The sequence below is a fragment of the Oncorhynchus masou genome, chromosome 22 (genome assembly GCF_036934945.1).
Source record: "Oncorhynchus masou masou isolate Uvic2021 chromosome 22, UVic_Omas_1.1, whole genome shotgun sequence".
Classification (NCBI taxonomy): Eukaryota; Metazoa; Chordata; class Actinopteri; order Salmoniformes; family Salmonidae; genus Oncorhynchus; species Oncorhynchus masou.
In genome coordinates, this window is record NC_088233.1 from 40,793,804 (window position 1) to 40,811,400 (window position 17,597).

The window sequence follows — 17,597 nt, forward strand, 5'->3', positions numbered from 1 at the left end:
GTCAGGGCTGCATTCTTCTCGCCACCCACCAAGCTACTGTGAGGCTGCCTGCCCTGCGTGGTGAGAAGAGAGGCAGTGAGGGAGGGAAGGCTGTTCTCTACAAAGTGAGGGCCTGCCTTTGGGCTGACATGCCCTGATTGAACGCGCGGGTTGGCCCCAGAGCTACACACACAGGCAGGGCCCTTTTGAAGAAGATGCGAGGAGGAGGAGGAGGAGGAGGAGGAGGATGGTGGCGGTATTTATAGACAAGTGATGGGCCGCCCTTGTTAACACACGGCCCACTGGGCCAGATGACAGAAGCACCGCCAAGGGTCACATGACCACATTACTCACTCCAGCGCCCAACAAGAGGAGAGGGACTGCCGCACACAGAGAGCATAGTGAGAGAGGGAGGGAGGGAGCGGGAGAGAAAGACAGAGTGTTTGGAGAGAAAGCGAGAGGGAGGAGAGCGAGAGAGAGCATACTAGAGAGCACAACATGAGCTCAGCATAGTGCCCCAGTTCCTTACTGATGTACACAAACGCATATTTTTTTTCACGTCCTATTTAGAAGACTTGCAAGCTGGCCTCATTTACTTAGAGGCCACATTATTTTGATGTGTTGAATTTAATATGTTTCACCTTGGAGGAGATCTAACGGGGAGAAAAAAGTGTTGACAGGCATTCATACATTTTTCAGGGCTTTTTGGAACACATTGAGGTAAATATTTATGAGAGACTATGTTTCCTTTTAGTGGTTTAAATTACACATCAGGTCGGGCCTAATGTTAGGTTCAGAAATGCCAGTAAAAGAATCAGTTCTGGTTAATAAGACAATAGCTGCTGCATTTCCCCAATCAGGCCCTCACTATTTCCCAGACTTAAAACCTCCATCACCAGGGGCCCTCTCACACCTCAGAGCCAGGGGCCCCAGACCAGGCTCAGGATTCAGCCCAGACCCCTAAATCCAAACCCCATGAGCCCGAGAGAGAGACAGAGAGGTCATAGAGAGGGAGAGACAGAGTGGTCATAGAGAGGGACAGACAGAGAGGTCATAGAGAGGGAGAGACAGAGTGGTCATAGAGAGGGAGAGACAGAGAGGTCATAGAGAGGGAGAGACAGAGAGGTCATAGAGAGGGAGAGACAGAGGTCATAGAGAGGGAGAGACAGAGTGGTCATAGAGAGGGAGAGACAGAGAGGTCATAGAGAGGGAGAGACAGAGAGGTCAGAGAGGGAGAGACAGAGAGGTCAGAGAGGGAGAGACAGAGAGGTCAGAGAGGGAGAGACAGAGAGAGAGAGACAGAGAGGTCATAGAGAGGGAGAGACAGAGTGGTCATAGAGAGGGAGAGACAGAGAGGTCATAGAGAGGGAGAGACAGAGAGGTCATAGAGAGGGAGAGACAGAGTGGTCATAGAGAGGGAGAGACAGAGAGGTCATAGAGAGGGAGAGACAGAGTGGTCATAGAGAGGGAGAGACAGAGAGGTCATAGAGAGGGAGAGACAGAGAGGTCATAGAGAGGGAGAGACAGAGAGGTCATAGAGAGGGAGAGACAGAGTGGTCATAGAGAGGGAGAGACAGAGGTCATAGAGAGGGAGAGACAGAGAGGTCATAGAGAGACAGAGACAGAGAGGTCATAGAGAGGGAGAGACAGAGAGGTCATAGAGAGGGAGAGACAGAGAGGTCATAGAGAGGGAGAGACAGAGAGGTCATAGAGAGGGAGAGACAGAGAGGTCAGAGAGGGAGAGACAGAGAGGTCATAGAGAGACAGAGAGGTCAGAGAGGGAGAGACAGAGAGGGAGAGACAGAGAGGTCATAGAGAGGGAGAGACAGAGAGGGGTCATAGAGAGGGTGAGACAGAGAGTTCATAGAGAGGGAGAGACAAAGTGGTCATAGAGAGGGAGAGACAGAGTGGTCATAGAGAGGGAGAGATAGAGAGGTCATAGAGAGGGAGAGACAGAGAGGTCATAGAGAGGGAGAGACAGAGAGGTCATAGAGAGACAGAGACAGAGAGGTCATAGAGAGGGAGAGACAGAGAGGTCATAGAGAGGGAGAGACAGAGAGGTCATAGAGAGGGAGAGACAGAGAGGTCATAGAGAGGGAGAGACAGAGAGGTCATAGAGAGGGAGAGACAGAGAGGTCAGAGAGGGAGAGACAGAGAGGTCAGAGAGGGAGAGACAGAGAGGTCAGAGAGGGAGAGACAGAGAGGGAGAGACAGAGAGGTCATAGAGAGGGAGAGACAGAGAGGTCATAGAGAGGGGGAGACAGAGAGGTCATAGAGAGGGTGAGACAGAGAGGTCATAGAGAGGGAGAGACAGAGTGGTCATAGAGAGGGAGTGACAGAGAGGTCATAGAGAGGGAGAGACAGAGAGGTCATAGAGAGGGAGAGACAGAGAGGTCATAGAGAGGGTGAGACAGAGAGGTCATAGAGAGGGTATCTATGGAATGAAAAACCAGAAGATGGTAAAGGTGAGTAGGATGAGTCTAGTGAGACAGAGAGAGACCCATATTTATGCTAATTTATTTTCCTTTATGTACTTTAACCATTTGCACATTGTTACAACACTGTATATATACATTTTACATATATGAAGTTTACATACACTTAGGTTGGAGTCATTAAAACTCGTTTTTCAACCACTCCAGAAATGGAATGTTAACAAACTATAGTTTTGGCAAGTCAGTTAGGACATCTACTTTGACCCCACACAAGTAATTTTTCCAACAATTGTTTACAGACAGATTATTTCACTTGTAATTCACTGCATCACAATTCCAGTGGGTCAGAGGTTTACATACACTAAGTTGACTGTACCTTTAAACAGCTTGGAAAATTCCAGAAAATTATGTCATGGCTTTAGAAGCTTCTGATAGGCTAATTGACATAATTTGAGTCAATTGGAGGTGTACCTATGGATGCATTTCAAGGCCTACTTTCAAACTCAGTGCCTCTTTGCTTGACATCATGGGAAAATCTAAAGAAATCAGCCAAGAACTCAGAAAAACAAATCATAGACCTCCACAAGTCTGGTTCATCCTTGGGAGCAATTTCCATACGCCTGAAGGTACCACGTTCATCTGTACAAACAATAGTACGCAAGTATAAACGCCATGGGACCACGCAGACGTCATACCGCTCAGGAAGGAGACACACTCTGTCTCCTAGAGATGGTGCGAAAAGTGCAAATCAATCCCAGAACAACAGCAAAGGACCTTGTGAAGATGCTGGAGGAAACAGATACAAAAGTATCTATATCCACAGTAAAGCAAGTCCTATTTTGACATAACCTGAAAGGCCGCTCAGCAAGGAAGAAGCAACGGCTCCAAAACCGCCCAAAAAAAGCCAGACTACGGTTTGCAACTGCACATGGGGACAAAGATTGTACTTTTTGGAGAAATGTCCTCTGGTCTGATGAAACAAAAATAGAACTGTTTGGCCATAATGACCATCGTCATGTTTGGAGGAAAAAGGGGGAGGCTTGCAAGCCGAAGAACACCATCCCAACCGTGAAGCACGGGGTGGCAGCATCATGTTTTGGGGGTGCTTTGCTGCAGGAGGGTCTGGTGCACTTCACAAAATAGATGGCGTCATGAGGTAGGAAAAGTATGTGGATATATTGAAGCAACATCTCAAGTCATCAGTCAGGTCGCAAATGGGTCTTCCAAATGGACAATGACCCCAAGCAAACTTCCAAAGTTGTGTCAAAATGGCTTCAGGACAACAAAGTCAAGGTTTTGGAGCGGCCATCACAAAACCCTGACCTCAATCCTATAGAACATTTGTGGGCAGAACTGAAAAAGTGTGTGAAAGCAAGGAGGCCTACAAACCTGACTCATTTACACCAGCTCTGTCAGGAGGAATGGGCCAAAATTCCAAAATGGGAAGCTTGTGGAAAGGCTACCTGAAACGTTTGACCCAAGATAAACAATTTAAAAGCAATGCTACCAAATACTGATTGAGTGTATGTAAACTTCTGACCCAATGGGAATGTAATGAAAGAAATAAAAGCTGAAATAAATCATTCTCTCTACTATTATTCTGACATTTCACATTCTTAAAATAAAGTGGTGATCCTAACTGATCCTAAGACAGGGAAGTTTTACTTGGATTAAATGTCAGGAATTGTGAAAAGCTGAGTTTAAATGTATTTGGCTAAATTGTATGTAAACTTCCGACTTCAACTGTACATAATATGACATTTGTAATGTCTTTATTATTTTGGAACTTCTGTGAGTGTAATGTTTACTGTTCATTTGTATTGTTTATTTCACTTTTGTATATTATCTACTTCATTTGCGTTGGCAATGTTAACATATCTTTCTCATGCCAATAAAGCCCTTGAATTGAAATGAATTTAATTGAGGGAGGGAGTGAGAGAGAGAGTGAGAGAGAGACAAAGAGAGAGAGAGTGCACGAGAGAGAGAGAGACAGAGACAGAGAGAGAAACAGACAGAGAGAGAGAGAGAGAGACAAAGAGAGAGAGAGACAGAGAGAGATAGACAGAGAGAGAGTGAGACAGAGAGAAAGAGAGAGAGAGAGAGAGAGAGAAAGAGAGAGAGAGAGAGAGAGAGAGAGAGAGAGAGAGAGAGAGAGAGAGAGAGGAGTTCATATGATACAGAAACATACACACCCCACACATGCACATACAAATGCACACAGAACAATGCAGTGACACTCTCCACATAAAAGGCTCCAGTAGAAGCAGGTGAGTGCTGGAATGGGATGCCCCCTCTCTTTCAACTTCCCCCACTTCAAAGCACCCCCATCTGGAGATGACACCAAGCCCTCAGCCTCATACAAAAGGTGATGGCACCAAAGAGATGAAAAATGGCTGAAAAAACCCTTTGTGTTCTTTTTTTAAGCATTTAAAGTGCATGAAGCGAAAATACTATACTTGAGTGTGTCCCAAAGACAGACCTGTTATGCAGTAGGATACTATTGTGGATACTCTGGGAACAAGCCAGAATTTCTCAATCAATCGGATTTTATAAATGCCATTTTACATCAGGAGTTCTCACAAAGTGCTATACAGATACCCAGTCAAAATCCACCAAGAGGAAGCACTGCAATTGCAGAAAAGGCAAGAACCTAGGAAGAAACCTAGAGAGGAACCAGGCTCTGAAGAGTGGCCAGTCCTCTTCTGGCTGTGATTATAAGAGTACATGGCCATTAAGGCCAGATCATTCTTCAATTTATATTAGATAGATTAAACAGGATTGATGGCAATTAACCTCTGGGATAAGTCATTTTCCATATTATGTTATGTTCTAAACACATAAGTATTAAGGTTATAAAACAGAAGATAAAGGATATATAATATAATATAATATATCCCATTTAGCAGACGCTTTTGTCCAAAGCGACTTACAAGTCGGCTGGGGCCACTACTTTTACATATGGGTGGTCCCAGCGGGAATCGAACCCACGACGCTTGGCGTTGCAAGCGCCATGCTCTACCGACTGAGCCACACAGGTCGTCATGGCAATCAATCAGATGTGATCAAATCTTTTCATGACAGTTTCCCACAATCCAACACAGTTAATGACACACATAGGTGTTTAGAGTTGATATCCCACGACAGTTGCATTATACTGCAGCTGTTTTGGTTGGATTAAGACGTTAGCCATCCCAAGTTAATTTATCTTCATTTAAGTGTAGTAATCCAAGCCTTAACAGGATGGTACAGGGGAAAAATACAGAGAGATTGTGGAGCATATTGCTTACATGGGAACACACTCAATATATTTTATATAGAGTGCTTATTCTTGTTTTTTCTTACCAAGGTAGAGTATCTAACGTCACTGGCGAATCCTTTTGCTTATTTTAACAAAAAAATGTCTCCATACAAGTAATTTATCTTATTTCAAGGTTTTTTTCAAGATACTTTAACTTACTGTAAAAAATCTTGAGACATTTCTTGAAATAAGATAAATTACTTGATTGATTCATTTAGCTTATTTTAACCCCAAAAAGATTTAATACAAGTAATTTACCTTATTTCAAGAAATTTCTCATGATTTTTGTACCTTAATTGACCTTATTTTTTACCAATATATATTTTTTAGATATTTTTCTATATTTACCTTAATTTACCTTATTTTTTTACCAATATATTTTTCAAGATATTGAAAAAGATAAAATATCTTGAACTTAAATAAATTGCTTGTATTTAGCCTTAGTTTTTAGGTTAAAATAGATAAAGTAGATAAAGGGCCTCATTGCTAATATCCCAAAGTATCCCTTTAAGTAAATTAATGTAAGATATTTACGCTTGCTTAAATTTCACTTCTTACAGTGGGGGGAAAGAGTTAACTAGAAGATAAGGTCCTCTCCTTCTCACCCCACCACCACCACCACACACCTCTAGCCCACCTCTCTCTCCTTTCCCTCCTCCTCTTTCCTCTCCTCCTTTTTGGAATCATTGATGTGAGGTCTATTGTGTGAGCTGAGCTGAGCAGAACAGAGCTGAGCAGAACAGAGCTGAGCAGAACAGAGCTGAGCAGAACAGAGCTGAGCAGAACAGAGCTGAGCAGAGTGGAGGGAGTGTAGAGCTGCATGGCCTCAGCCTTGGGCTCTGTTATGGCCTGTCCACTGACCCACTTACCTGCCTTTTAAAGAGGTTTTAGGGTCACGGGTTCACAACTTGGTGACTCAACTGTGAACGGCGGGCGGCATCTCCTTTCAAAGTGCCCGAGCCTTCACCTCTACTGCTCCCCTCCCTTTCTCTTCCTCTATCTCCCTCTCTCCCCATGTCCCGTCTTTTCACTCTTTGATCAAACACCATCTCACCCTCCTCTCTTCTCCGCAGCCCCATATCATCCCCCCATTCCTCCAGCCCCATATCATCCCCCCATTCCTCCAGCCCCATATCATCCCCCCATTCCTCCAGCCCCATATCATCCCCCCATTCCTCCAGCCCCATATCATCCCCCCATTCCTCCAGCCCCATATCATCCCCCCATTCTCCCAGCCCCATATCATCCCCCCCATTCCTCCAGCCCCATATCATCCCCCCATTCCTCCAGCCCCATATCATCCCTCCATTCCTCCAGTCCCATATCATCCCCCCATTCCTCCAGCCCCATATCATCCCCCCATTCCTCCAGCCCCATATCATCCCCCCATTCCTCCAGCCCCATATCATCCCCCCATTCCTCCAGCCCCATATCTTCCCCCATTCCTCCAGCCCCATATCATCCCCCCATTCCTCCAGCCCCATATCATCCCCCCATTCCTCCAGCCCCATATCATCCCCCCATTCCTCCAGCCCCATATCATCCCCCCATTCCTCCAGCCCCATATCATCCCCCCATTCCTCCAGTCCCATATCATCCCCCCATTCCTCCAGCCCCATATCATCCCCCCATTCCTCCAGCCCCATATCTTCCCCCATTCCTCCAGCCCCATATCATCCCCCCATTCCTCCAGTCCCATATCATCCCCCCATTCCTCCAGCCCCATATCATCCCCCCATTCCTCCAGTCCCATATCATCCCTCCATTCCTCCAGTCCCATATCATCCCCCCATTCCTCCAGCCCCATATCATCCCCCCATTCCTCCAGCCCCATATCTTCCCCCATTCCTCCAGTCCCATATCATCCCTCCATTCCTCCAGTCCCATATCATCCCCCCATTCCTCCAGCCCCATATCATCCCCCCATTCCCATATCATCTTAATTTAAGGTTAGGATTAGGGTTAGCAGTGTGGTTAAGGTTAGGGTTAAGGTTATGTTTAAAATTTGATTTTATGACTTTGTGGCTGTGCTAGCTAGGGAACACTTTACAGAGCAGTTCCCAGAACAAGATTTATGATGAAAAACGCCAACCTGATTCCTCCAGCCCATCTAACCCCTCTCTACCCCCCCCCTCTCCCCAACGGTTTCACCTCTCCTTCTCCTCCAGCCCTGTCTTACTCTTCTTTCCCTGAGCACCTTCCTCAGTACCTTTCGCTATGTACCCACCACCACCCCTGCCACAGTGCTAATTAGCATAGTCTCCCAAGGCGGTGAGAACATGAGGTTTAGTGAATGTCGGGGCCTCAGAGCACGGTTAAGGCTAATGTTCAAGCTTCAGGTTACTCGCTGAATGTTTCGTTTGAAATATGCTCCTTGGTAACAGAAATGCAAAACATGAACAGTGGTAGGACAGTAATACTGCAGTAGATAATACACCTTGTTTGTCATCCTACCCTCCATCCTACCCTCTATTTAAACTTCATTACTTGATCCAACGCAAGAAATACAACATTCTGTCCTACCATTCCATGTCCACAGTCTGTCCCATCAGCCAAGGGCATGTGCTGTGTCCGACACCCTTTATGGTCCCCCTCAGCACTCGTACACCAAAGCCTCTTGCATTGTTTCTGTGTGGAGAGAGAGAGGGGGGGGGACAAAAATACATGCGGGAGAGAGAGAAACATGCGGGGGAAAGGGTGAAGAGAGAGACACGTTGGAGAGATAATGGGAGAGACAGTGAGGAAGGAAGAATTAAACACTGTTGCAAAGTCCCACTGCCGACTGCATGAGAATCATTCAACTGTTTAACACTAAACTATAAATCCCTAATATTGACAGTCAGACAGGAGACAGGAGACCTGTACTGTACCAGTGAAATGTGTAACAGACTTGCCACCTGGGCAGCTGTTACTGTCACTATAGATTAGCTACCCATGACTCCAGAAGTCTCCAACCAGACGAGAGCGGGCCGAGCCTAGAGGGTAAGCGACCGGCAAGAGAACCATTTCTTCATTCCCGCCGGTTGTTCAACATGAGAACGTTCTGAAGGAAACCAACCTGCCTCCCAGCAGTCTGTTAAACCTGAACAAAGCCAATTGTCTCATGAAACCACCAAAGCTGTCCATCATACAGGCAGCTCATGAAAAACACTGACTGGGCCCTACAGTGTTGTCTAGGTAACGTTATGACTTCATCATCTCAGCACCTTATCACAGACAAGACACATTAGTAACATGGAAACAAATAACATCCTTCTCCAAGGGCGGATGTTTGAGGACACACTTTTTCTGTAGATAATAGAGGGACTCAGGGCACATCCCAAATGGCACCCTATTCCCTATATAACGCACTACTTTTGACCAAAGCCCTATGGAGTTGCCTACACCCATAGGGAATTGGGTGCCACCCTGAGAGACACTTGGTTGAGAAGGAAGGAATGCAACCTGGCTCACCATGTATGGGCAGACCATGGAGCCGGGGCCAAACATGAGCTCACACTGCCGGTTGGCGTTGTAAACCTGTCCAGGGAGGTGGTTGGGCAGCTCGTACGTTCTGCTCACTGGCTCGTCCAATAGGCACTCTCCATACCCTGTGCTGAAAGGTGGAAGGCAACACGCACACACACACACATTCACAAACAGGAAATAAACATGTGTAAAAGGTGTATTAAGGTGATCCGGGTGTTCCTACTCTGCTTCCTGCATCCTCACACCAAGAGCTTCCTGTGAAGATGCATACGATAGTCGTATGAGAGAAAGTAGGCGCTGTGTCATTTCTTTGACATTTAGAATTGGAAGTCAAACATCTCCAGGAGTGATGATATTCAGATGCACACAGCACCTTGTCCCATGTGGGTGGTCTGCTCTGGTGTGTGGTGTTACCTAACAGTGAAACTGACACCACTTCCCCTCAGTGACCTGATACATTAGCTAACGCCGTCACCATCAAACCGGAGGCAGGCCCCATCACACAGAGGGAATAAAGCTGCATTTCCATACAGACGCAAAGTCCCAGCCACATGTTTATTTAACAGACATTTCTCTGTGCACAAAAAGAAAAACCCAGAGGATTTGAAGAACCTTCATTGAGTTAGCATAAATCAGGCTAGTTCACCAGAACTATTATAATGATAGATTGTGTGTCAGCCACACCCTACCCCTACAGCAACACAAAAAGACAACAGAGCACAGCTGGATAAAATGTCCTGCATGCAGGGCTATTTACCCAAAACACTGAATGAAGCACTAAGCGTTAGACAATGTTAAAAGCATGGTCACAAAACCTAGTCAAACAGCCATTCACCAAATGTAAACCCTTCCTCAAAAGATCTTTCCTCTGTGTTTATTTTGCGACACAAAACAGAAAAGAAACAGGGGATGAAACAGAGTAGCCTATAATGTGTGTAATTACATGACATGTCGACACTTCTCTTACAATTTGTACCCTGTGTTGAGCTCAGGCACCTGTTACATACAGACTACAGTGTGTGTGTGTGTGTGTGTGTGTGTGTACACTACGGTACACCACCAGCTGATATGAGGAGGACCGTAATTACCTGGGCTTATCTTGTGATACTGTTTCGGTTTTCCCTCATTTCCACACACACTGTAAAAAAACATTGGTTTAGTAGCCAGAAAAGACTACAAGTGCTTGGTGGAAAGAGTTTGCCTACCAATGCGCAAGGGAAGAGGGAGGGAAGGGAAGAGACGAAGGATGAAAGATATGACAGGGTCAGTCAGTCCGTTAGGGCCATGAGAAGCAGACAGAGAGAGAGAGAGACGCCACATATTAAAGCTATAAGGTCAGTGGTCTGTCTATCTGTCTTCTGAATCCAGAGGAATGAGAAGAGATGATGCCCCATACTAAAGCTTCTTTCACCAGGTTGTCATTGTCTAATCAGAACTCCAGAAACCATATGGGCCTGTGATTAAAAATTGGACGGATAGGAGAGGAAAAAGCAGCAATTTTTTGATTCGCCGCGCTGTTTTTTAGGGGACTGAGCAGAGCCCGAGACAGGTGATATGACTCCCTTCTGGCAACGACAGAGGTTCTACACGTGGCAGCCATTGGGAGGCTTTTTAAAAGTGAGTTTATTTAGAAAATGACTGATAGGTATCTCTCAGAGTTTGTCATAAGCTGCTCTCTAATGAGTTCCATAAAGGCAGACAGTTCCCTGTGAGCTGTTAGCCGCTACGAGGCTGCTCATATGTCAGATTGATGATTGACGCATTGTATGAATGACACAGCACATCCCGGTTGCACAGTTGGATTAAACTCAATGCAAACAGTACTGGGGTGATTCCCCTTTTCACAGGGAGATATACAGCCAGCCAAAATGGCACCCTTGATAAAGATGAGCAAAAAAGACTGTATAAAATAAATAATACAAGTAGTGAGCCATTTTGAATTCTAAAAATAAATGGGAGATATATACTTCCGGTTCCGGGTTGGAGCGAGCGGTCGCATCTGCACTTCGGTCCGCAGGTAGTATAACTTTTCATTACATTTTTCATTACATTTCATTATAGTACACGGTTTGATTTGTCTAATCTTAGCAATTTCTTCTTAGCTAGCTACATAGCCGTCTTTGTATCAAAGATAATTGCGTAATTATCGTATTTCGTCGTCCTAACGTAGTCTACACTGCTATCTGCCCAGCAGCTAGCTAACGTCCACTGTCCACCAGCACTGTAGAAACTATTACACTCAACTGAACGACTCGATTAGTGAAGTGTTAGCTAACTACATAGTTGTCTTTGCTGTCTTCGTATCCAAGATAATTGTGTAGTTTAGAGTGTGTAGACTTAGAGTGATTATCTTAATTTACCGAGGTTAGCTAGCCAGCTATTTGTCGTCCTTAACGTAGGAGATGCTGCTAGCTAGCTAGCCAACAGCTAGCCAACCTCTACCGAATAGAACTTCAACTAACTTCCGCTTCGCTCCACAGGTAGTATCACATTTTCATTTCACTTCATTACAGTACAACGGTTTGATTTGTTTGATCGTAGCTAGCTAGCTAGCTACATAGCCGTCTTTAAATCTAAGACAATTGTGTAGTCTAGAGCGATTTTCTAGGTTAGCTAGCCAGCTATTGTCGTTCTTTTAACGTAACGTAACGCAATCAACACTGCTAGCTAGCCAGCTAGCCCCCGAATAGCAGCACTGTAGAAACTATTACAGTACAACGGTTTGATTTGTTTGATCGTAGCTAGCTAGCTACATAGCCGTCTTTGTATCTAAGACAATTGTGTAGTCTAGAGCGATTTTCTAGGTTAGCTAGCCAGCTATTGTCGTTCTCTTAACGTAACGTAACGCAATCAACACTGCTAGCTAGCCAGCTAGCCCCGAATAGCAGCACTGTAGAAACTATTACACTCGACGGAACGACTTGATTAGTGTAGTGTCAACATCGCAGCCACTGCCAGCTAGCCTACAAAGTCAACAACGCAGCCACTGCCAGCTAGCCTACTCAAGCAGTACTGTATCATTTCAATCATTTTAGTCAATAAGATTCTTGCTACGTAAGCTTAACTTTCTGAACATTCGAGACGTGTAGTCCACTTGTCATTCCAATCTCCTTTGCATTAGCGTAGCCTCTTCTGTAGCCTGTCAACTATGTGTCTATCTATCCCTGTTCTCTCCTCTCTGCACAGACCATACAAACGCTCCACACCGCGTGGCCACGGCCACCCTAATCTGGTGGTCCCAGCGCGCACGACCCACGTGGAGTTCCAGGTCTCCGGTAGCCTCTGGAACTGCCGATCTGCGGCCAACAAGGCAGAGTTCATCTCAGCCTATGCCTCCCTCCAGTCCCTCAACTTCTTGGCACTGACGGAAACATGGATCACCACAGATAACACTGCTACTCCTACTGCTCTCTCTTCGTCCGCCCACGTGTTCTCGCACACCCCGAGAGCTTCTGGTCAGCGGGGTGGTGGCACCGGGATCCTCATCTCTCCCAAGTGGTCATTCTCTCTTTCTCCCCTTACCCATCTGTCTATCGCCTCCTTTGAATTCCATGCTGTCACAGTTTCCAGCCCTTTCAAGCTTAACTTCCTTATCATTTATCGCCCTCCAGGTTCCCTCGGAGAGTTCATCAATGAGCTTGATGCCTTGATAAGCTCCTTTCCTGAGGACGGCTCACCTCTCACAGTCCTGGGCGACTTTAACCTCCCCACGTCTACCTTTGACTCATTCCTCTCTGCCTCCTTCTTTCCACTCCTCTCCTCTTTTGACCTCACCCTCTCACCTTCCCCCTACTCACAAGGCAGGCAGTACGCTCGACCTCATCTTTACTAGATGCTGTTCTTCCACTAACCTCATTGCAACTCCCCTCCAAGTCTCCGACCACTACCTTGTATCCTTTTCCCTCTCGCTCTCATCCAACACTTCCCACACTGCCCCTACTCGGATGGTATCGCGCCGTCCCAACCTTCGCTCTCTCTCCCCCGCTACTCTCTCCTCTTCCATCCTATCATCTCTTCCCTCTGCTCATACCTTCTCCAACCTATCTCCTGATTCTGCCTCCTCAACCCTCCTCTCTTCCCTTTCTGCATCCTTTGACTCTCTATGTCCCCTATCCTCCAGGCCGGCTCGGTCCTCCCCTCCCGCTCCGTGGCTCGACGACTCATTGCGAGCTCACAGAACAGAGCTCCGGGCAGCCGAGCGGAAATGGAGGAAAACTCGCCTCCCTGCGGACCTGGCATCCTTTCACTCCCTCCTCTCTACATTTTCCTCCTCTGTCTCTGCTGCTAAAGCCACTTTCTACCACTCTAAATTCCAAGCATCTGCCTCTAACCCTAGGAAGCTCTTTGCCACCTTCTCCTCCCTCCTGAATCCTCCTCCCCCTCCCCCCTCCTCCCCCTCTCTGCAGATGACTTCGTCAACCATTTTGAAAAGAAGGTCGACGACATCCGATCCTCGTTTGCTAAGTCAAACGACACCGCTGGTTCTGCTCACACTGCCCTACCCCCCTGTGCTCTGACCTCTTTCTCCCCTCTCTCTCCAGATGAAATCTCGCTTCTTGTGACGGCCGGCCGCCCAACAACCTGCCCGCTTGACCCTATCCCCTCCTCTCTTCTCCAGACCATTTCCGGAGACCTTCTCCCTTACCTCACCTCGCTCATCAACTCATCCATGACCGCTGGCTACGTCCCTTCCGTCTTCAAGAGAGCGAGAGTTGCACCCCTTCTGAAAAAACCTACACTCGATCCCTCCGATGTCAACAACTACAGACCAGTATCCCTTCTTTCTTTTCTCTCCAAAACTCTTGAACGTTCCGTCCTTGGCCAGCTCTCCCGCTATCTCTCTCAGAATGACCTTCTTGATCCAAATCAGTCAGGTTTCAAGACTAGTCATTCAACTGAGACTGCTCTTCTCTGTATCACGGAGGCGCTCCGCACTGCTAAAGCTAACTCTCTCTCCTCTGCTCTCATCCTTCTAGACCTATCGGCTGCCTTCGATACTGTGAACCATCAGATCCTCCTCTCCACCCTCTCCGAGTTGGGCATCTCCGGTGCGGCCCACGCTTGGATTGCGTCCTACCTGACAGGTCGCTCCTACCAGGTGGCGTGGCGAGAATCTGTCTCCTCGCCACGCGCTCTCACCACTGGTGTCCCCCAGGGCTCTGTTCTAGGCCCTCTCCTATTCTCGCTATACACCAAGTCACTTGGCTCTGTCATAACCTCACATGGTCTCTCCTATCATTGCTATGCAGACGACACACAATTAATCTTCTCCTTTCCCCCTTCTGATGACCAGGTGGCGAATCGCATCTCTGCATGTCTGGCAGACATATCAGTGTGGATGACGGATCACCACCTCAAGCTGAACCTCGGCAAGACGGAGCTGCTCTTCCTCCCGGGGAAGGACTGCCCGTTCCATGATCTCGCCATCACGGTTGACAACTCCATTGTGTCCTCCTCCCAGAGCGCTAAGAACCTTGGCGTGATCCTGGACAACACCCTGTCGTTCTCAACCAACATCATGGCGGTGGCCCGTTCCTGTAGGTTCATGCTCTACAACATCCGCAGAGTACGACCCTGCCTCACACAGGAAGCGGCGCAGGTCCTAATCCAGGCACTTGTCATCTCCCGTCTGGATTACTGCAACTCGCTGTTGGCTGGGCTCCCTGCCTGTGCCATTAAACCCCTACAACTCATCCAGAACGCCGCAGCCCGTCTGGTGTTCAACCTTCCCAAGTTCTCTCACGTCACCCCGCTCCTCCGCTCTCTCCACTGGCTTCCAGTTGAAGCTCGCATCCGCTACAAGACCATGGTGCTTGCCTACGGAGCTATGAGGGGAACGGCACCGCAGTACCTCCAGGCTCTGATCAGGCCCTACACCCAAACAAGGGCACTGCGTTCATCCACCTCTGGCCTGCTCGCCTCCCTACCACTGAGGAAGTACAGTTCCCGCTCAGCCCAGTCAAAACTGTTCGCTGCTCTGGCCCCCCAATGGCGGAACAAACTCCCTCACGACGCCAGGACAGCGGAGTCAATCACCACCTTCCGGAGACACCTGAAACCCCACCTCTTCAAGGAATACCTAGGATAGGATAAGTAATCCTTCTCACCCCCCCCACCTTAAATGATTTAGATGCACTATTGTAAAGTGGCTGTTCCACTGGATGTCAGAAGGTGAATTCACCAATTTGTAAGTCGCTCTGGATAAGAGCGTCTGCTAAATGACTTAAATGTAAAATGTAATTATTTTATACAAATACCATTATTCAGAGAGAGAGAGAGAGATTTGGTTTAACAACTAATATATTTTTTCTCTCAAAAAGATAGGTGTCAAAATGATTGGCACCCCTGAAGATACATTTATATTCAACTTTTTTGAAGTTAATCTCAGTTTAAGGATCTGTATTGTGGCCTTCCGTGGTTTACTGTTTCACTGGGGTATTAAAATGTGGTAACACATGACAAATCTGAAAAGAGACAAATGGTTGTTGACCTTCATAAATCTGGCAATGAGTACAAAATAATACCTTAAAAAACAAATATAGCACTTACCACTATTAGGGAAACAATTAAGAAGGCATCATAGTAGTCAAATAAAGAACAGAGTAGCAGCAGCCAATGATGAGTGTAAAAGTGTGTGTGTATGTGTGTGTATGTGTGTGTATGTGTGTGCATGTGCCTCTTTTGAAGGGTTGTCAGAGAAAAGCCAGTATTTAGACCACAGGAGGCTGCTGAGGGGAGAACGGCCATAATGTTACATAATAATGTAATAACATGTTACATAATAATGGCTGTAACAGAGCAAATGGAATGGCATCAAACACCTGTATTTGATACCATTCTACTCCTTCTGCTCCAGTCATTACCACGAGCCTGTTCTCCCTGATTAAGGTGCCACCAACAAATGTAAATACCTGAGTTTGATACCATTCTACTCCTTCTGCTCCAGTCATTACCACGAGCCCGTTCTCCCTGATTAAGGTGCCACCAACAAATGTAAATACCTGAGTTTGATAACATTCTACTCCTTCTGCTCCAGTCATTACCACGAGCCCGTTCTCCCTGATTAAGGTGCCACCAACAAATGTAAATACCTGAGTTTGATACCATTCTACTCCTTCTGCTCCAGTCATTACCACGAGCCCGTTCTCCCTGATTAAGGTGCCACCAACAAATGTAAATACCTGAGTTTGATACCATTCTACTACTTCTGCTCCAGTCATTACCACGAGCCCTTTCTCCCTGATTAAGGTGCCACCAACAAATGTAAATACCTGAGTTTGCTCAAACGCATTGGCAATTTGATTGGAACCAGGGCTATGGACAGATGATTGACCACAAAATCAACCATTTGCAATGGCCATCTCAGAGTCCGGCCTTGAACCCCATTTAAAACCTGTAGATTGAATTGAAGATTCAGTTTTATTAATACTCTTTTCTTTGGTATACCACATTGCTCAGTATCTGTATTGTTTATTTTATAAAGTATTTTTTCTCATCGTTCTCAAGGGTGCCAATAATTGTGGACCTGACAGTACAACAGTCATTACCATTGTAACACTGAAATAACTGGAAAAGTAAGAGTCATCAAAAGATCATTTTCACAGAAGACGCATTTTGAATTAATTGAGGATTTTTGTATACACTTTTTACCAAAACGTGAGAAAACTTTTTAACTGTTTTGGGTAGCGACTAGCGAGACTTCTGATGTTTGTGTGTGGTTAGGATAATTCCCAACGTGTGCGCCTGGCATTGGAATGGAAAATGATAGCCTTGGCCTGTATTAATGATTATGTGGTCTCCACACAGGTGTACACATCAATTAGTGGGTGGCAACACCGAGAGATTAGAATTGGATCTTTCGAGTTTAGTGGCTTATACCAGCTGGCAGGCTGCCAGGAGCGGAATGAATAGTGTCTTTATATCACGGTCTACACAAAATAACAACAAGAACACCGAAGACACTTTCCACTCAGCTCTCAGGTGTGCACACAACGGGAGTTCACATTATTACACATACAAATAAATGAGAACGAGGAGGTTGGCTCCTGAAGAGGGATTGAGAGGTGGTGTGTTCCTCCATCTTTAAGTTGACATGAGAGTGTTTTGCATTAGAGAGCTCTCAGAAAAGAATAAGTAGCCAAAACAGTGATGTACTTGACCAGGCCAGCTTATTGGACAACGGAGGTACCGTTTAGATCATTGTTGAAGCCACGTAGACTTCAAAAGCAGTGGGCCTCGCTCTCAGGGGCCTTTCCCAGCACTGAGGCTCCTCCACACTGAACCCTACACTCCTCTTCACAGCTACAAAGAACTGTTTATAAATATGGCCACTGTTAAACAAATCAGCTTGTCTCTTCATGCAGCATGGAACGTTTTGCTCACAGTCATTGACATTTATCTCTCGCTCACACATCGAG

General features: G+C 46.4%; 1 protein-coding gene across 1 annotated transcript in view; it reads right to left on the bottom strand.

Moving 5' to 3' along the window:
* LOC135509501 (A disintegrin and metalloproteinase with thrombospondin motifs 20-like) overlaps positions 1-17,597 on the bottom strand; it is a 135,993-nt gene that overhangs the window by 77,975 nt on the left and 40,421 nt on the right. Inside the window, exons 10-11 of the mRNA XM_064930223.1 lie at positions 9,166-9,307; positions 8,236-8,340 (exon numbers count right to left, since the gene is read on the bottom strand). Of these exons, the coding sequence (XP_064786295.1) occupies positions 8,236-8,340; positions 9,166-9,307 (247 nt within the window). The remainder of the gene's footprint in view (positions 1-8,235; positions 8,341-9,165; positions 9,308-17,597) is intronic.